This window comes from Homalodisca vitripennis, chromosome 6, assembly GCF_021130785.1.
Source record: "Homalodisca vitripennis isolate AUS2020 chromosome 6, UT_GWSS_2.1, whole genome shotgun sequence".
NCBI lineage: Eukaryota > Metazoa > Arthropoda > Insecta > Hemiptera > Cicadellidae > Homalodisca > Homalodisca vitripennis.
In genome coordinates this window covers 21,709,269-21,730,752 of record NC_060212.1, presented here as the reverse complement: position 1 = coordinate 21,730,752, position 21,484 = coordinate 21,709,269, and the positions used below count along the sequence as shown (strand labels likewise).

General features: G+C 33.4%; 1 protein-coding gene across 1 annotated transcript; it reads right to left on the bottom strand.

Annotated features, from left to right (window-relative positions):
- Window positions 1-7,310: 7,310 nt before the first annotated feature.
- Window positions 7,311-21,321, bottom strand: LOC124365318 (RB1-inducible coiled-coil protein 1-like). Its single transcript, XM_046821291.1, has 11 exons — window positions 21,075-21,321; window positions 19,248-19,412; window positions 18,706-18,832; window positions 16,657-16,867; window positions 15,799-15,969; window positions 13,884-14,068; window positions 12,663-12,849; window positions 11,303-11,482; window positions 10,363-10,512; window positions 8,792-8,905; window positions 7,311-7,409 (listed from the first exon to the last, which is right to left on the bottom strand). The coding sequence occupies exons 1-11, from the start codon at window positions 21,319-21,321 to the stop codon at window positions 7,311-7,313; spliced, it is 1,836 nt and encodes a 611-aa protein (XP_046677247.1).
- Window positions 21,322-21,484: the final 163 nt, after the last annotated feature.

Genomic DNA, 21,484 nt, shown 5'->3' with positions numbered 1-21,484 from the left:
CATTTGATGTAAATTTTTTTTTAATACAACGTAATAAAACATGATATTTTTATTTACAAACAAATTTATTTAACAGTTAATCTTGTTTTTCTCAATTTATCTCATCATTAAGGAACAAACATTTTGTTTTTGTTTTATTTTAACTAAATACCGTACGGTATTTCTTTACAGCTAGTAATGTATTATACTGAATAAAATCGATTTTTTGGTACTTATTTTCTGTTTTATTTTAGACTTTGATTATATCAATTTTCTCAGAATTAAATTCTCTACAATTAATGTTTGTTAATTTTATGTATTTATTACCAATTTAACAAAGTTATTGTACAATCAAACTTAAAAAAAACATTGTTTCGCCCCAATTTTTTGCATTTAACCCTGAATCCCTAAAAAACTACTGCAGGTACAGTTCTGAAACCTATTTTATTAGCTTTATCAGGTAAAAATACATAAGAATCCACGATATTTCTTACTTAATTAACCTTTCCAAAAGTTCAGTATGGCTTTATTTTACTCTTTACCCAGGAATTCAGGCGAAATCTTTCGCTAGCTGTAACTCGCTAACGAAGCGTTTTCGGACCTATGTTTATATAACATTTTTTCATTATTTTTACTAGTACAATGTGCTGTAGAAGTGGGGGGAGAACTTCATGAATCACCCTGTATATATATATATATATATATATATATATATATATATATATATATATATATATATATATATATATATATATATATATTCGGCTATTGCCATTTATACAAATTTAATGAATGTAAATAGAAGTCATTTGACAGGTATTTGGTCTTCCGATCATATGTTAGTTTGGTTATTTTAACACATATGTGAAAGAAACGGCCAAATACAAAATAATTGTATTATCCCCATGCAAAAATTTTATTTTTATAAATTAGAATCCAAACATGTGAAACTTTAAATAAAATAATAAGTTGGACTGCAAGCGTAACATTACTGCTTTTATACAACGGAATAAACAAAGGGTGATCATCCAACTAAAAAACGTAGCCCTACTAGTGCTTGTGTTAAAATATAATATAAATATAAATATATATATATATATATATATATATATATATATATATATATATACTATCAAAAAAAGGTTTTACCCAAACATTTAGCCATACGTTTAACTATTAATGAAATATATTTCTTTAGTTACTTAGTTTGTGGCATGGAATAATTAATAGTGGTTTAGCCCAAAATTTTGCCTTCATATCTGATATTAGTGCACGCAGAACTGCAAGGGAGCATCTTTATTATCAATTCAACATCATTAGACAGATGTAAATAATACATCTTTCACTGTTTACGTTAGAGTATTGTAGAACTATCTCTTATAACATCAAATATACTAATAAGTGCGATTGGTGTTAAATTCAGCGCTTTTCTGCAGAAGCTCGGTGGGAAGGACTGGGAGAGATCTCGTGTAAGTTAACTGAATGGAGAATAAAATTTTATAGAAATAGGATAATTATTAGCTCCTATTTCAATATAAACTGTATGTTTTGCGTTTCAATTATATATTAAATTTTAATTTTAAGTGTGATGCTTTTGTTGGAAACACAACGGAATTTTTATCAAACCTTATTTTATTCCACATTCCATTTTCAATTCAATTTAGTTTTATTAATAAACTTTATTATATGGAAATTGTTCTCCTTTTGTATAGAGATTAAATAGAAGAGAGGACTAAGTTCGCCTCAATATTAAAGAAATTTCACAGATAAATGAACACAATCTTGTTTTATAGGAGACAAGGGAAGTACGTGATCTGGATGAGCTAATGAATTATGCAGGAACTCATAAATTGCAGTAACCTAGAGTTTGAGCTATTTATTCTTAAAACAAACAAAGGTTCTTCTTTGTCATCCATAACTAACATTTGACACAAAATTGTATCTTTTATTTGAATAAAATTATCTAGTTAAGTTAATATCAGATTTGGTGAGTTTAAAAGTGTAATGGAAGTAGTTTTAGATTGGCAATAATTAAAAATATAAACTATTGGTTAACTAATTCAGATGTGCTTTTGGGTATTGTTTGCTCAAGAATTCCTGTATCAACACCGCTCTCACAATAAGTACTATAAAACGATTTTAATAAAATATAAACATTCAAAATGGATTTTAAATTTAGTATATGTGTTTCATTTTATTTATAATTTTACATTAATATCTCATGATATATTAGCGAAGAAGATAAAGAGAACAAAATTGTTAAAACAGTGTGTGTCAAGAACAACTAATAGTGGTTAAGGTCCTCTGAATAAATATATAAAAATTAAATAAGGTTCCATGCTGTCAACATGTTTAACCTTTAATATATTACAAAATTCAGAAAACTGAGGGAAACTTCCTGAGATGTGATCACTCATGTTGGTCATACATTAAGAGGTAACAGATGAAATTTTTGCTTTATATAAGGAGATGGGTGTAAGGAGACAAGGGTGTGCTCATGCGCATGTGGGCGGAGTCACGGGCGGCGTGGTGACGTCAGCCAGTTCGCAGATCTCACTAGCCGCCACGCGCCGGCCTACTCCGTTCCACGTGGTTGTTGTTTACTGCTGTCTTCGTCTGTTGTTTTAGTGGTTCGTTCTTCAATGTGTATGTTACTTTAATTTTAAAACATTAACTTTATAATGCCTGGGTGTGCAGTGTTTGGTTGCAATAAATACTACCGCTCTACAAAAGGAACTGATTTGAAGTATTAAACGTTCCCCAAAGATTAAGATTTGGCAAGGCAGTGGATGCAGGCTTGTCGGAAGAAAGACAAGGTAAATATTGAAAGAGTAAATGTTCAGTTCATTTTAAAGGTGAATGTTTTTTCAATCATTGCAACACAAGTTGTTGCAATATTCTCCTAAAAACTTTAGAAATTTGAGAAATGATGCAATACCAACACTAGGACATCTGCCGAGTACTGACACAATCCAGGATACTTCCGCTCGGCAGCAGCGATACAAGGTTAAAGAGAGAAAACAAATATTCAAAGAAGTTTTGGAAAATGTTTCTAATGTAAATGCTCAGTCACCATGTCTCCTTACACCATGACTCTTAATATTGCCGTTTGCCGCTGATAAAACTACGATCATACTAAAATACTATACAATATCATGCTTAAGCCAGAACTATTTAAAAACTAGAATCATAGATTTCTTTTTTTGCAATTAATTAACATTGTTATATTTATGCAATTTTATTCCGAATGGGTTAATTTTATTTTGATCATGTTCGAAATTTATGTTACAGCAGTTTGAGAAAAAATTTCGAAATAAATAAAAAAGAACAAAAATATTTGATCATTTAACTAGGATTGGAAGTATTTTATGCAGAATTTGGGAAATCTTATAAGAAAGCTCAAATATAAATAAGTGTGTTTTTAAGGTATGTCAATGATAGAGGAATAGACAAATCATAAATAATATATGAATAAAAATAGAATAAAAAAGGTACTGTAAAACCTTTACATATTTTATTTTGTAAATTTTATTGAGATGTAGTTACGAAATATGTTCTATTTGAAAGGATATAGAAATCCGCTACACCACTTGTCGTTGTAGGGTTTTAATGAGGTCATTCTCGATATATCCTGCTGACAGACAGAATTTAATTCATAAAAAAGTTGTAACACAAAATTGATGGATAACAGAACTTATTACTGTAGAAATGGAGTTTTATGGAAAATTTGAAGTCTAAATTAAATCTTTGTGTAAATATCTTGATATATGATACGTACAATGTTTTCATTACATTGGGCTTCAGATCAGTGTTTATATAAAACAATTCCATACACGAATACACTATAAAATGATGCAATATGTGCTAGGTAGCTGTGCGACATGTGCTAATCTGACACAAGTTTGAATTTTTTGAACGTGTAATGAGTTTATTAACAAATTAATTAGTTTTGTAATTATATCGTTTACATCATGGTTACACATAAGGCTAATTAATAAATGTAATTGCGAACGCATAGCCAAACCTAATGGAGTGACATGCACTGGCATGAAAATCAGTATTCTTCTTAGATAAACAAGGCTTCAAGTAAAGTTTTAAGTTTAAAGTTTAGTTCCTTTTAGTGATATAGTGCAGAAAGATAGACAGAGTGTTTTTTTTTTAACTAAATGTAACAAAATGTTTTTATTTCCCTTAGAATTAGTACGCAAAATGACCCAGTTTTCTCTCTGCATTGATGTTATCTTAAATACCTCTCCTACTAAAAGGACAAAGGAAGTGTCTGGAACTTTAAGATGCAAATCTGATATCAACAGTCCAGTGTTGTTACAAGACCGATCCTCTCACTGTCCTGTACCTTTAGGGCTTCTGTTATAAAACTTGTGAGGTACACCATGTATTATGCAGGTTGTACGTATCTAAGTGATTGACATACGTTTAATTAAAAGCTAAGAGAGGAAGTGACGTTTCAACTTTAAGACGCAAATCTCAGATCAACAGTCCAGTGTTGTTACAAGACCGATCCTCTCAGTCTCCTGCACCTTGAGACCTTTTGCTATAAAACTTTTGAGATACACCATGTATTATGCAGGTTGTACATATCTAAGTGATTGACATACATTTAATTAAAAGCTAAGACAGGAAGTGACGTTTTAACTTTAAGACGCAAATCTCAGTCCAGTGTTATTACAAGACTGATCCTCTCAGCCCTATACCCCTTAGAGCTTTTGGTAGAAAGGTTTTAAGATGCACCGTGTAATATTCAGAGTATACATATTCAAGTGAGTTTTATATTTAGATAATAGCTGAGACAATAAGTGGCATTCGAATGTTAAGATGAAAATATTAGACTTACAGTCCTACAAGACCGCTCCTTTCAGTCTTCTGCCTCTTTAGAGTGTTTTTATATAAAGCATGAGAGGTACACCGTGCGTTTGTAGGTTGTACAATATTTAAATGGTTGTCATTGCTAATGGAACTTTGAAGGTGGCTAAAGGTAAAATATTCTGATTAAGGATTTATTTGTTCCTTTTCCTCCAATTGTTTATTTTTAAACTACATACATCAAAAGTATATTTACAATTGTAATGATGATAAAAAAAATAAGTACTTAGTCAAATGAAACATAATTATAGCTTTCCGCTATCAGCAGCTACAAACACATTTGGCAGTATAAAATGCTTCCGACAATAATAGTTTATGTCTTCAATTTGTATTATATTTTTATGAAACAAATTGGTTTTTTATATCTTTTTCCAGAGAGCAAAGGCTATTTCCCAGCCTACTAAATATTCACATAATCCCGTTTATACATGCTACATATTATATAAAATGTTTTAACCAAATTGTTGGTTTCGGTTTTTTAAAGTAAGGGGAAATTTAATATTTCTTATTTTTCATTCTATAAAACAATTGTCATTTCAAACTGAGATACTTCAATTTTGAAGGGACTCTTCCAGCTGAGTTTTGTTATTTCACCTATTTATGAAATTATTAGAGGAACAGATTTCCCTTAGAGTTATAAAGTATTAAATTATAGTATTATAGGAAAGGATATATTATTCCGTAATATCCTGTTATAAATTTTCGTTTCCAAATATTTAGAACACTTTAAACAAGAGTACCCCTGATAAATTATTTTAGCACAAAATGAAAATTTGTTTTACGATAATAATTTTTTGTCTACATTCCCACCAATCAATTCATTACACAAGTAAATTAATTCAGAAACTTGATCGGTGAAATAATTTAAGGGTACTGCATATTTCTTAGTTTCAAGTTAATTAAGACCAAATTAGAATTTAGGATGAAAATTTACATGTCACTAACAATTAGTTTTTAATCAGTGCAAATGTATATAATGAGGTTGCTGTACTAAAATCGAAGCAAAATAAGGAGAGAGAGTTCCACAATGCGTAACAGTGCAGTGATAGATAACCCCTAAGTGTGACGTGATAGCTTTGATGGCAACCTTGAAATTAATGAGACTGGAGAGACTAAACTCTACAAACTAAACAAATCAAGGTGTCAATACGAGCTTGCGAAATAACCTAAATCACAAGTTATTTTTACCAAGATTCCTAAATCTGGCAAAACTGTTTGTATTTCAAATTGTAAAATTAAAACGCACTAGTGAAAACAACAATTATTGCTTGAATGCCAGGAATTATTTGTTTGCATGGTTTACGATGCACAACACAAACTAAAACAGTACAAAAAAGTTATAGGCAAGTTGGAAAAAACATTGGCCATTCTTATCGATAGGTAATTTTTGACGGACTAATGCATTGTTTAGAACTAGCAGCTAAGAAGCCCTGTTGGCTAAATTTTACAGTAAATGATGTTTAGATTTAATAGATTACTTTGGTTTGTAATTCCACTGTTTCAGAGATAAGAGAGATCGGATCAAAATTTTATGTTTGATATTTACCCTGCCGTTTAGAAATGAGAAATGAACTGCTGATTATATATACTTAAATGCTTTCAATGCGACGTGATGGGGATTTACAATGAGAATAATGATATTGTATGTACGAGTATCTAGCAAAATACTATATAAAAACAATGAATAAACTGGTAATGTTTGTTGTTGAAAAAACACCTCCTTTGCTGCATCAGGATTAACGGCAAACCAAAAACAAAGATGAAGGCTAAAAATGTGGGGGGGGGGGGGGGTGGGGGGGGGGGGGGGTGGGGGGGGGGGGGGGTGGGGGGGGGGGGGGGTGGGGGGGGGGGGGGGTGGGGGGGGGGGGGGGTGGAAAAGTTTTAAATATTGGTTTACATGTTTTAAATGTAATTAAGCTAAATTATACATAGTTTCTGTTACAGTGCAAAGTTTTAAAAATAAAAAACACATAAATACACACACAACACATAACAGCATAAATATTAAAAAAAAAATACTTTTTGCTACTGTTCTACTATCTACAATAATATTATTAATACTTGAGAAGCAGCAATCTGGGAGGTTAACATACTTTTTTTTGTTATCCATAAAAATTTATCCTTTCTTAAACATTTTAGGAGGCAAAAACTGATGATTATAAACATACGAGTATGTATAGGATATTTAGACGAAAAACATTTTTGTAATTAAAATATGTTCAAATTAGACAGATATATCTGCTAGATTCAATTTTTGACATCGTCATAACATTTTGCCTAGGCTATGTACTTAGGAGGAGGACAAAATTTAAAAATACATTTAACTTGAATCAATCCCATACAATGAGGTACACACCTGTCTCAGCTCATAGATATGTTGATCCTTGATGTCCGCCTCACTGCGGTATGCACTGGTCAACTGCTGCAGTAGGCTGTGGACGTGATTGTGCTCACTGTGAAGGCATTCCTTCAACGAAACCAAGATCATTCCTCACGGTGGCTATGAATTTCTGTACTTGCTCCTTCGTCTGGTGCAGCTGACTCACTTCCTGCTTCAACAGTAAAACAACATTATTTTTAAACATGTACTTCTAATTTTTCCTAGCATCTTTGTAAAACTTAAATTAAAGTACATTTCTAAATTACCCATTTTTCAGTTTCCAAAAATAACACTAATACCAAGACGGTAAAACATATTTTTAAGTTTCTCTTGACTGTCAAGCCCTTGCACATTAATAATAGCTGCACAGTTATGTAATGCATGACAGCTGTAAACTGAAAAACTAGATTTAGACCCTAGCAGTGTTCTTTTAAACAAGAATTCCACATTATGGCTATTTCACACTTTAGTGGCTGCCTATAAAAATACTACCAAATTGTAGTGTTTATTAAATATAACACAGAACGTTTTTCACTGAGAGTTTTTTAGATTTTTTTTGCAGTGTTCTCGTTTTTTTTTTAGTATTTGTTTCAACAGTTTATTTTCTTGCAATTCAAAGTTTATTTCACCCCTAGGAAGTTCCACCTACAGGGTGTGTAAATTTGGCACTGTATTTCAAACAACTCAACTGCGTATTGTAAATTTCCATTAACTCCCTATAAACACAATCCCTTACAATTGTTTAGTAATGTTATGAATCATTCTACTCCAAATTGGAAGTCAGTTAGGAAAGTAGACAGATATCTGAGAGGCTTTTAGGACAGTGGCCCTCTTAACATTCCTTCCCAGGGTATTAAAGAGCGTCTGGGAATGCAGACAGGATTATCTTGAATTAGGCAACAACTTAAAAACACTCATGTAGCCAAGATTCCCAGGGAGGACGACACCACATGAGGAAAGGCCACACGCAGCTTAAAATAACATTCGAAAAACCAATGTCCGGGATGTCGGCTCACCACTAATGGCCCGGCTGTGGGAAACCAGTTCCGTTCTTGGAGGTCACACGTGTAGACCCAAAATATCTACTGGCCAATCAGGGCTCAGATACCCTGGGGTACGGCACGGTAGGGGAGGCTCCACCTCCTCTGGAGAGGGAACCACCACCTCAGTATATAGACCCAAAATTAGTAGCTCTTGTCTGCTCATCTCTTGTATCGTCATCTCATTCTCGCATCAGCGCAGTCAAGTCAGGGCCCAGTCCTGTACGAGTTCTGCCCGGTGTCATTCTCCGTGCTGCCATGTCTTTGTTGGCCCTATTGTCCATGGTGCTGGGTAAGTCACGCTAGCCCTCAGCTCTTTAGTATGTCTGGTAGTCTCCAGTATTTAATCAGCTTTGTAAGAACAACTTGTGTTCAATGTACAATTATTATTTAGATGTTTTGGATCAATAAACATATATTCAAAAACTCAAGCACTTAAGTTGCCCATTATTTGCTATCCTGACATTTAAGGTACACCCCAGCCATGCTTAACAATTCCAGTAATACTTACATCTTCCTTGCAATCTACTCTATTCTCGGTATACTCTAGCGAGTTTATTAATTCCAGTTCAGGTCCAGAGGGTTGGCTCTCCAAGGGTTGTTCTATTGCTCTCTCTTCTTCCAACTGCAATCATAAACACTCTAATTAAGGAATTGTTTTTCACACAGATTCTCTCACAAAAAAGCTATTCATTGGTACTTATTGCTTTTAAATGACAGTGTTCAATTGATAGCTGTGCTCATTGTGTTTTATACACCGATGGCACATCTAAGTTAGGCCACACTAGACACATGCTCTCTACAGTATATAAAGAGAATGGCCAAAAGACCTGATGGTTTTAAAATTAAAATAACACAAGAACTAAAAGTGATACAAGATATTTGATTGCTTATTAAAGAAGAGGGTTTCATGGAAGCTGATGAAAATTACACCAAACCAACCAAATTGATCAGTTTAATATCTGAAGATGACATCATATTCTTTGATCATGCACTCTTCCAGTCTTGCACTGGAGCTATCAAACACCTTCTCTAACTTTGCAGGAGAAATGTTTGAGACGTCTTGGCTAATGGCCACTTTCAATTTGTCCAGTGTACGGGGTTTGTTTGTGTAAGCCCCTCTGCATTGTGTAATCATGAAGCTTTAGCTGCTGGACCAGCCATTTTATATAGGTGGATCAAAACGTAATATTTGTCTTACGAGTAGGGACTCTGCCTCTTCAAGCCATATTAAAATGTATACAGAATTGCTGCTGAACAGCAACGCAGGAATCACCACCTTAAAACAAGTGTCTCGACAACAAATGTGCAGGGGTAAACTGACTATTGTTCCATGGCTACTAAAAATATCCACGACTGGGCACTAGAACACGTCTATCCTTATCACCAACTCACCACACAGATCAGCGGTGAAAACTGACAGATCATTTTACCACTCACTGTACATGGACTGAGCAAATGCCATCCTCAGCTTGCTTGTACTGGTTTGAATATCCACCGATTTTGCAACCCAATCTATTTATAGTTACCTTTTGTCACATAACCAGTTTTGCTGAGATTGCACAAAAGATTTCAAGTCTATAACTCACTTCATAAGGCCATATGTGTTACATGTTAAAATGTCAGTGCTTATTTACAAATTTATTCATTCCATAGTTTTTCTTATCACTAGGGATAACCGTAGGGACGATATAAAAATGTCCGCTAATGCTCAGCCAAATCATATGGTGACATGCACCATCATTTAATTTGACGTTGCCAATATAGAAACAAAGCCTTATGCAATGTCTAGAGGTCAGCTCATTATCAAGATATTGTGGGACAGACAGACAAACAGAAATGAAACTTTCCAGCCCAACACTGCTGATACTCAGCCAATTAGTCATTGTCTGGCATTTTTTTCATCAATTTATGGTTCACATTTATTAGTCTTAATCTGTTATCAGATCAAAGTTATTTTGATATTAACATAATGACAAACTAATTTGGAACATAAGTTTGGTACTTTGATCCAAAATAATAGTAAAATATGAATTTAGTAATGGTAACCTTGTGAAAATACAACAACATTAAATAACTCACCAAGCATTCCTCCTCCTTTGGTTTCTTTGGGCTTATAATACAGTTTGACTGAAAGAACTGAGAAAGGGCTTTAAAATCAGGCAAAGAAACTGGTGTGGAAAAATCTGGGATCATATCTTCATTTAGCATCTTTACATTGTCTAATTCCAGCTGAAAAAAGAACGAGAGCTGGAATTAACTGGACTGAAAAGAAACAAACTGAGTAAAACCTTATATTTAGGTTTGCAATATTTAAAATTTGGAAAACAATTTTATAAGCCTATTTACATTTCAATCTCAACACAAGATTTTTTTAGATAAAATATATCCCTGCATGAATTGAGTAAAAATATCTGGCTATTTTACTTCTTTTTAATTTGTTCAGAAATCAAAAACATAAATTTAGGTACATATTTCTGTTCTTACTATTCATATATCCATTTTTGTTCCTGCCATAAATTTAGATAGTTTGAAATTGTATAAGAAGACCAAATAATAAATTTAAAATGTAACCATTCATTAAACACTTTCTTGTATGCTTGCAAAAGAATATTTCTTTTAAATGTACTTAAATCACTTTAGATATGATAAACATAAGACAAAACCACAATGTGTCTATAATTTATGGCTTACGTTCAAAGTTTTAAGAAGGAAAAGGTCAATGTCTCTGAATTTTAATCTTGATTTTGAGGCAAGTAAACTATATTAATGTCTCGACTTATCTTAAGTAAATCTTCAGAGCTTTGAAAGGATTAAAATCACATTTTAAATCAGTTTATATAAATGAATAAATTTGTATTTACTTTTTTTTGTAAATATAATTCTCAATACCTCGTCTAGTAAAAAAGCCATTACAATTCTGTAATTTGATGACTCACACTTCAGTCTCAGTGTTTACAACTGAAATCTTTAGTTTTCCCAACTTCTACAATACACAATGTAAATTATTTGTTAGACATACCTTGGGTAGTTTGGTATCAAATGGCTCTGGAGCCTGGGTTGCAAAAGGTGGAGGAAAGTCTTGTAGTCCAGGAAAGAGACTGCTCAAAATGTGGTCTTTAAATAGGGCCTGGAAGAGCTCACGTTTGTCAACTTCAGCTGCATGAATTGAGCTTAGTTGACTAGAGATTCCATTGGCCCACTGGAATATTGAAAATAGCAATTTAAAACCTTTTCATCCAAGTAATGGCCCTATTAGATACTTATGACTAAGTAATTATCAGATAATATTACTTTGTTTACTGTTAAATTGCTTACTGTGCTCTGAAAGTTTAAGACTATTAATAAAATACTCAATGGTCAAATTCGCTTATAGTCACATTAAAATACATATAAGCTAATATTATGAAACATCCGCAGTAAATAAATTTTAAGAAGTAGTGTTCCATTCAGTATATAGAGTTTATTACACAGTAGTTTGAAAGGATAACAGGATTTCGGACATTTGCCTTTGTTATAGGTTATAAAAGATATAACACAACGTTATAACCTATATACCTTTTATAACCTATAACAATGGCAAATGTCTGAAATCCTGCTATCCTTTCAAAGCTTCCATCGTTAATAACAAACTATAAACAAGGAACAGTAGTTTGTGTAGTCTCAGTGTAAATGAATAATACTAGCCTTTTAGGATTCATAGCAGTCTGACATTGCTAACTCAGTCATTCCAGTCCAGTCTGACTCGGTCCATAAATATATAAAATTAGATACATCAGGCATGATTAAAAATGACATGTATCACAGCGAGTCGGGCTGAGTCCACCTTTGCGTCGGAATGACCTAGTAAGCGATATCACATTGAATTTGCCTATGGGTGCGAAAAGTTAGGTAGATGTTGCATACAAAATAGGCCAATTGGACTGTGTATATTTCTTTATTTCAAAACTATACTACTAATTAATTATAAAATTATATAACTAAAATATTGTTTGCATTTTGACTTTTTTAATCAAATCTGTCAAGGGAAGTTCAGACAATATCATTAATCACCTGTGCAGGAACTACCCACATAAAGTAAACTCTGATACTGTTTAATTTGTTTATAAGAAATTTAGGCTAATCCATAAAAATTCAACTTTTTCAATCATTGTTAGTTTTAAAAAAGAAATGTGCAATAAAAAAAGCAAGAAGGCATTGTCTACTTTCACATTTTATGATGAGGCGTAATATTAAACGTATTTTGTGTGGTGAAAAATTAATGGTGATCTATATAAGCTAAAACTTAAGAGATGTATGTTTCCCGAAGCAATTAATTTGCTTCTCAGAATCACACTTCCTAGATGAAATTTTTAAACAGTAGCCTATGTGGTTGGGCATACCTTAAGAAATGTACAAGAGAATTTTCTCCTGCGTACGACTTCTTCCACAGCTGTGAAATAGAGCCTAGGGACAGTGTGGATCTGCTGAACTAAGTTTAGCTTTTCCTTCAGTGTCGCCAACCCGGAGGAACTCATGTGAGTGTGTTCTAATAATGCTGCCATCTGGCACTGAACACTGTATGTCCATCTGTCAATATCATCAATGAAATTAGGATAGAATACTAAGAGTAAGGAAACAAAACATCTGTTATTTTCTAAACACTCAAGAAATAATAGTTTATATTATTGCAGCATTATACCTTCATATACAACGTTGTAATATGCATCAGTCAGAAAACACTGATATGATTTGTTTATTTTAACCAAGATTTTAGCTAAGTGTTAGGTTAGTTATCCACCTGATTACGTATCTTTAAATGTAATGTTACAGATTTCTTCTACCACTTAAAGATGGAAAACGTTTACAGGTTAAATATGAGTGAAGATAATATATTCCAGGTATCCTGGATTGAGTCCTTGTAATTTGTGCATATGGTCCAACACATTATCTATATTATACAAAGAGAGCTTTTGAAAAATGAATTTGTAAAGCTTTTCACAATTGTAAACCTTTTTACTATTAAAATTAATAAATGTAATTCTTAAACTTATTATCTAATTCTATTTTTAGTTTATTGGTTGTGTAAATCAATCTTAGAATTGATGAATGTTGCATTATCAGAAACTTATATTTAATTACAGAGTACAACATAGTAAAATTGTTTCAGATAATATAGGAATTGAAATGTTTTGAACTCTAACCCCTTTGGCTCACTTGTTATTATTCTAAATCTTTGATATTACCGTACTGAACAAAAATTTGATTAGATTAAACCTATCATACAACTAATGGTGTGATTTTATTGCAGTAGGTTAGTATCATTTATAATTAAAGTAAAACTAGACATAACATTATTTTTTTATCAACATAATCAAGAATATTTTAAGAAAAGACTGGTTGTATTAGAATTACGTTGTTTAACAGTATAACTAAAAGATATTAAAAGTGAGGAGAGCTGTATAAAGTTTAAAACTAAACTAATTAAAAACTACCTAACTACTTTCTTTCTTACAGTAAAGATAATAATAGAATCACATTTTTATGTATCAAACTACCATAGTAGTGTAGCCTGTCTGATAAGACATTTTAAATCACAGAGGTCTCTACTAAGCAATACTCACTTCAAACGTCCATTCAGGATCTTGATCATCTCCCTCTTTGCATGATCCACGCGCCAGTTAATCTCCATGATTTTCCCATGGTTTCTCTGCATTATAATTAACTGGCGCCGGTGACTCATGCACAGGTCTGGCAGAATGGATGTGTCTCCCAGCATGTTGGCTTTTCGGGAATTCATATCCATAGCCTGTGGACAGATCGGGATATTACAAACGCTTTTGTTATTGAACTAAATTAAAATACTAATTTCTCCATTGGTGAGTATTGAATTAAATTTTGATTACGTTCAGCTCACTTCAGGAATGTAGGATTCTGATATGGTAAGCAGCATTAAGATCAATAAAACAAAACAAAGCTTTTCAGCTATCAGTATGTATCTGAAATGGTAATGAATCATCTTTAACCCTTAGCCATCAATAAGACCTGCAATCTGACAGTCAGGTGCTTCTTTCTCAGTTGATATTTATTCATAAACTGGAAATAACAGCTCATATGGTCCACATAATCGTGCCCCCATTTTCTTCGTGGCATGATCTGTCACGCTTTACCGCCACTGCTTGGGAGTGCCAATAGTCGAGCGGTCTAAGATGCCGGACTTTGGGACTGAGTTAGAGGCAGGACAGGTTCAAATCCTATTTGTGACTGTAGTACTTTTCATCAGTACCATAGACCTTGTAATGTATCGACTCTCTCCCTTATTCTGTTTGGTAAGAATCTCGCAAAGGCCAGTGGTTCATGGGTTCATTGAAAGATATCTCATGGGATCATTCTCCAACCCGTTATTTTTGGAGAATATTCCTAACCAATCCAGTGTGTCACTGCATACTGCTAAGTTGGATTATAATGTTCCATTATTTGTAGTATTGGGGGTATACATTCAGCCGTAAACAAAAGCCGTAAAAAGAAGTAAAACTACGACACGGTAGGTCTAAACCTGGGCTCTTTCATGTTTTAGCAGTGATACTGGTGCAGTAAGGCATGTGGACCTTATGAGCTTTAAAGAAAGTACAGAAGTCAGCGATACCGAGTTGAGATTACACATATATGCAGTCTACATGTGATGTCTACTCGAACTGTGAGATCCAACAGTTAGGATAAAAAGCACATATGAACAACTAATGATATCCATGAGCATAATTATCAGCAGCCACGTAATAAGTTTTGTTAATGGTATTTTTTAAATACTTCGGGCTCGTTACTACAAAAACAATTGATAAAAGATTTGAATTTTAATAGCTGGTTTTTACTGTTTTTCCTTTCTTAAAAAAATCATCTGTTATTAAAAATCAACTGTTCTGTTCAATCCCTAAGAACCAGCTTGCTTTATATATTAGTCATTGTAATTGGAACAGGCAATGCTCCACAGCTACAACAGTTCCAAAACCGTTTGATAAAAAAGTAAAAGTTCTTCTTGCAACTGTTTCAAATAATCAAACTTGAGCAGCTACAGTGTTTTTTGTAAAGAGTAATGGTAACTGGAATATTAAAACAATCTGTTGTATTACTGTTCCACAGATTTCATAAACTCATTGCAATGGCTCATTGATGGCTATTTGAAGGAACTATGAAGGAAACAGGATTTTTCCGGACATTTGCCATCGTTCAGTGACACAATAAATCAGTAACACTACGTTTCGATTTAGTTTAGTTAGTAGTTTACGTTTCGTTTCGGAACTAGATAGTTTGTACTTGTCCTCAAAGAATGTCTTTGACTGAATATTATGTAAAGAATAAATAGGTATTGTCCTTTTAAAAAAAAAGAAAAAAACTGATTCCATTTTAAACTTAAAAATGTGTCTCACATTCTGGCACTATTTATTTCAATTCACAAAAAAAAGAGTGACGATTTTTGTTACTTGAATATTGGTTTCTTATTTTAAAATTTCATTTCTCCATGACATCTCAATTAGAGCTTACCTCTGCGAGGTCTCCCTGTTCCTTCACAAGACAAGAGAGTTTATTGAGGAGTTTGTCAAGACCAGAAAACCTCTCTGGAAGGCCTTGGATAGTCCTCATGTTTTTGTCCCCAAAGCTGACCATCAACTTTGTAAGAGGCGTCTGTATGTTGGAGACAGTTTCTTCGGTGAACTACAAAAAAAACAAAATAGAACACTATACAAAATAGCATGGAACATGTTAAGAATGTGGAACTGATGGAGTAGATTTAATTTTAGCAGATGTAACTGATTGATACAGGGTGTTATAAGGTCATATCGTCTAAGTTTGAAGATAAAGCGTGTACAATAATTTTGAGCACGTTGTAACCTGTCCGAAAGCTCCACCGTCATGTCATTTATAACTAAGCTACAGTAATTGAAATGACAGAAAATCAATGTCTTCACTAGCATTACTTTTAAATTCAAGGGTAAATAAATAGCAAATTACTTAAGACTATGAATACCAGCAAATACCCTGCCACAAGTCTCAGTAACATTATCGGCCCTACTAAGATTTTTTGTAATAGTCAGTCCAAGATTTTTGACTTTGTCACTGTATGAAATAGGATGACCGTTCAATATGAGTGTAGGAGAGTTGTTCAAGTCGATACTGCTCAGAAGTCTGGAAGTTCCAATGAGAATAGTTTCAGATTTGCTTTCGTTAAGTTTCAGTCCGTGTTTAAATATTTATTTTAACTATATATCTACAGATATTTTATGTTTTGATAAGTGTTTAGGAGGGGATCAAAACTCTTTAGTTTTTCTCTTGCATAAATGGTCATGTCTGTAATCTATTTGGCATTTAAATCTTAATGTCACACTATTGTGCAGCTCATACCTGTTGAATGTCTCTCATGCAAGTCTGCGAGAGTTGTTGGACGGTGTCACCGGAACCACGCGCTTGCAGCCAGTCGAGTAGTGTCATGTTGTCCCTCTGCTCTTCAATATCCTTGCAGCTGGAGATGGAGGTCATAGGGTCCTGGGAGACTTGCTTTGCCAGACTCGGCAGCAGAGGAATGTTGGCCAACGTAGCTTCCACCTCTTCCAAACTGTAAGCAGTACGTACAGAACAGATTTATATTTATTTATTTATTTTTTTTATTTTTATTATTTCAACAGCATAACCATTTTAACAAGTAAGTTTCAAAACAATAGAATACATAGATATGAGAACAAATAGATATGAATTGTAAGATGCATAACAAGAAAGTATAAATAGATAACAAGTAATGTGTAACAATAAATAGATACATATTATAACAATAACAAAGAAAGGTGCTTAACAAGAACGATGCAAAACAAGAAATGAACTATTACGTAGGTAACAGTGTTGAAAAAGAATAATAAAATAAAACACTGAGACACAACACAGGCAGGGTAGGTGTAGAGACGAGCCAATAATAATAACAGCTACAGTGATGCAAGCCGGCTTTTTATTGCAGATTTGGATGCGTTAAAGATGTCGAGGGTGGATGGAATGTTGTTCCCTAGCCGCTGAATCCTCAGCATTGGGCCATTTGCTGCATAAGAGGAGGAAGCTGCGACCTTGGTGAAAGAAGGATTAAGAATTAAATAGAATTTCTACATTATTAAAATTCAAAAGCATGGAGTCCACCGGAAGTAAAATTGTTTAAAGACCTGAAGAATACATTTTTTAAACATGCTAACTTGTATCTTTGATAAACACATTAGAATTAGTTTTCACAGTTGATTTTCTCTTTGTAAGCTGTCAGTCTTAGGAACTCAGTTAGAGATAGCACTAGTTAAAATCCTGTCTGTGGCTTCACCCCTTTACAGCAATCTTGAACTGTACTAATTCTCCCCCTTATTCTTTGATAAAACCCTTGCAAAGGCTGACATGAGAACAGGTACCTACAATAATAGTCACAAAAACCTGGCCTTCTTTTTTATGAAATAAGTATTATTTTAATGTTTGGTTAATTTAGTATAGTTTGGCCAAACATACATTTTTTAAACTTAGCGATAAACTAGTTTAACTGATGTAAATATGAACTTTACTGAATTTACATTATTTTTGTACAGAGATGATAGGAATGATTGCAAATTTTCCAAGTATGTAATGTAGATGGTAAAGCTGTTTTGGTGAAGGCAGATACTGGAAATGTCTTTTTGGTGATCCACCTGCTAGTGGCATAACGCAAGACCACCATATTAGAATTTGAAGCGGTGCTAAAAAGATGCCAAATTTGTCAAACATCTTAGGTTTCTGCTTCAGAAAATTCCACGATATCCAGCCAACCGGAAACCTTTGAAGTTCATTTAAAAAAATAGGATTGTAACCATCCTAAAGCGAGTTGTAGATGAAACAATTCTGAGGATTTTAGACCAATCACACTCCTTAACACAAGCTAAAAATACTGGAAAGGCTCATAGAATCAAACCCATTTCCAAGAATTTTATCCTAATTGAATATAGTGGATTTAGAACAAAACTGTTATAAGTCATGGCTTTAACAAAAACCATTAAGAATGGATTTAAAAAAAGAAACAGTTGTGTTATCTTGAAACTTTTAAAGGCATTATACCCTGTAAGAAAATAGAACCCTACTTAATAACATGTTTTGAAACAGATGTTTCAAGATCCACCTGAATGAACAAGAAAATCTTCGGTACAGATTAAATGATGGATTACCTCAAGGATCAGTACTGGGTCCACTATTGTCCAATAAATATATACATCCAGGAAGTTTAGCCATGCCGATTATATTACTCTGACCGACCAATCTAAAGAGATCTATGTGTCTGGAAAATTCTTGGAAGAAGATCTCAAAGGAAGGAATAAGTTTTAGGGCTTTTACATATGGAGACTAAAGTAACATTAAAGAAACCCAAAAGGCCTAAGCTTTCAGTTTTTAAAGCAAACTTACGTTTCTATCAGTTGTAAATAGTGTGGCTTTTTTTCCAGAAACTCCTGGAGCACGGTCAGGAACTCCTCTGTTTTAGATTTGGCACCTGGCACTGTAAGACTCATGTTGGCGATTGCAATCATGAAACCTGGAACGGAAAAATTTTTGATTTTTCAAAGCAAAGTTATACTTTTGACAGGTTCCTAGTGTTTTGCTATTATTAAATATATAGTTATATTTCACTGATAAAATTTAAAAATAGGAAAAATTATATAACTTTTAGGCATGAAAAATGTTTTGACCCTATTAGGAGTGTGGGCATTACTATTGATAAGTGTATTAATGATAAGTAGTTATTTGCCTGGCAGATCATTCTGACATCTTGACCTGATTTTTATTGGATCTCTTTCACTGTCATACACCTAAATGCAGCATTTATTGGTTAATTCACAAAAGATAGATACATTGATTTTGGATATAAGTAGAGGAATAGAAACAAACATTGTTCTCATTATTTTGTCAAATGCAACCTAGATATCAGAGAATAAGGTTATGGTGCATACCCTGATGTTGAAGGTGTTGTTCGTGCACCAGGCGCTGGCATGCTTGCAAGGCTACTTGAGACATCCCGCAGAGGCGGAAAGCCAGATGTGCCCGAAGGACAAGAGCATTCATGCTGTCTCCAAGTGCCAATCCTTCATCCACCTCATCCTGCAAATCTGACAATTCTGAAACAAGATTTGCAAATTAGCCATGAACTGATGAACATTTGTTGAGGTTATTGTACATAACATACGAAACATTAGTTAAATCGCTAATTTCTAAAATCATAGCCAACTACAAAATACCACTAAAAAATTATTTAACGCTTTTGTCCAGGAGCATATATTCAGCTTTTTATTTTAAAAAGGATTTTTATTGCCTCATGGACTTTTAAACATATGAACTGACTAATTCTTTGCCATGTACACAAATTTAATTTTTCAATAGTTTTAATAATATAGCATTGATATTGCTATTTTGTGACTTTTACCAACATTGGCAACAAAGAAATGTGTTGAATGTTAACTGCTATTTAATAATATAATTTGTATGAATACTTAATCATTCTTAGATGAGCTACAGAATACTTATAAAAGTATATTATGTGCACAAACAACCAGAACAATTCAGCTGCGGCAACATTAATTTTTTATAGTCACTGACCAAATACGGTTAATATAAGAATATAACATCTGTTACAGTAGCGATTGATTCTATCTGGTAGAAATATACCCCTTCTGTCCCAATCGGAAGAAAGATAGATTTTACATGAGGCTATCAACTTGAAGATGTATTATTAATTCATGAACTTAACCCTGTTGCCAAAAAGTGATGTATGAGACACTTGTAGCTAAGGGTGGAGCATATCAATCCGCAAAGGTTCCTTCTTTAGTAGCTCGTATCCAGTAAAAATGTTTGGTCGACTTCTGACAATTTTAAATCCAGCAGATTTATTCCTCTAGTAAAGGTTTGTGCCAATAGTGAATAACTCAACCAATAACTAACTTTACTACAATGATTTGTTAGTTTTGTTACTACACTAACTTTTTTCCATTTAATCTTTGTTGTATCTCTTATAGTCTCCAAGATCCCTTCAGTGTACATACAATTTGGATTGCGCTGTATAGCCATTCCTTTTCCGAACTTCAAATGGACACCATCTTGAAACCGAGATATCAATAACAGTAAAAGAATAAAAGATGTTTATACTTAAATAATATATGTTAAAAATGTATCTTTCTATGTTGATATTGTGAAATAGTTTAGTTAAAACTTTTGCCCAAATATGAATTTCTGCCATCTTGAAATTTTTCATTGGTTAAGACTGACCAACAAACTCATCCAAGCTAAGTGTATTTACTGCCTTTGTACCGATTTAAGTTTGGATATTTTGAAAGTTACGGCAGTTATCATGTTTGCAAGCTCGCGTTATATTGTATAAGCCCATAAACACAGACACACACATATATACGAGTATATACCGGTTTTAACATTACTAGTGCCCTGGGTGAGATTTTTTCAGCGCCCCCTAACTGCAATTAAATTACATACAAAAAAGGCTACCAGCGGCCCTTTTCGTCCGGCGCCCCTGGGCGGTCGCCCAACTGCGTCCTACCCTAACGCCGCTCCTGTATATGTATATATATATATATATATATATATACATGAATTTATGGATTATTGTGGATAAAAGTGATATTTCTCACTGAAGCAAAAAAATTGTTATCAATAGTAAATTTTCTATTGAATTACATCTGACTAAATAAGTAAATTAAATTAATTCCTCATTGTAGCATAAATTAAAAGACAACTTATTTGGCAGCTAAACAGGATTTATCAGTATTTACCTGGTCCGTCTTCAAGAACCATCAGGTCGAGAGGAACTGTACTGCCTGGATGGAGGTAGTATTGTTTGTTGTACAGGAAGATCGGGTTGGTATCAGTGCCGACAGGGTATGCGCACACTCTTTGGGTTGGCAAGAGTGCTATCCCCCCACTCACTAGCAATACTTGCTTGTTTATGGGGATCTTGGTCACGTTAAAAATGTGTTCCTGTAGTACGGACACTCTGTTGACACAAAACAGTGAACACATTAAAACTGGCTGCAAGTAGTTTGTTTATTTAAAAACACATTTAGAAAATGTGATCAGCAGTATTAATTAAAATGTTATTAAGCTATTAGAAATCCATTTATATAAAAACAACCCAGAGGACTTTACAGGCTGCTTGACATTTTTTGAAGTTCTTGCTGCCCAA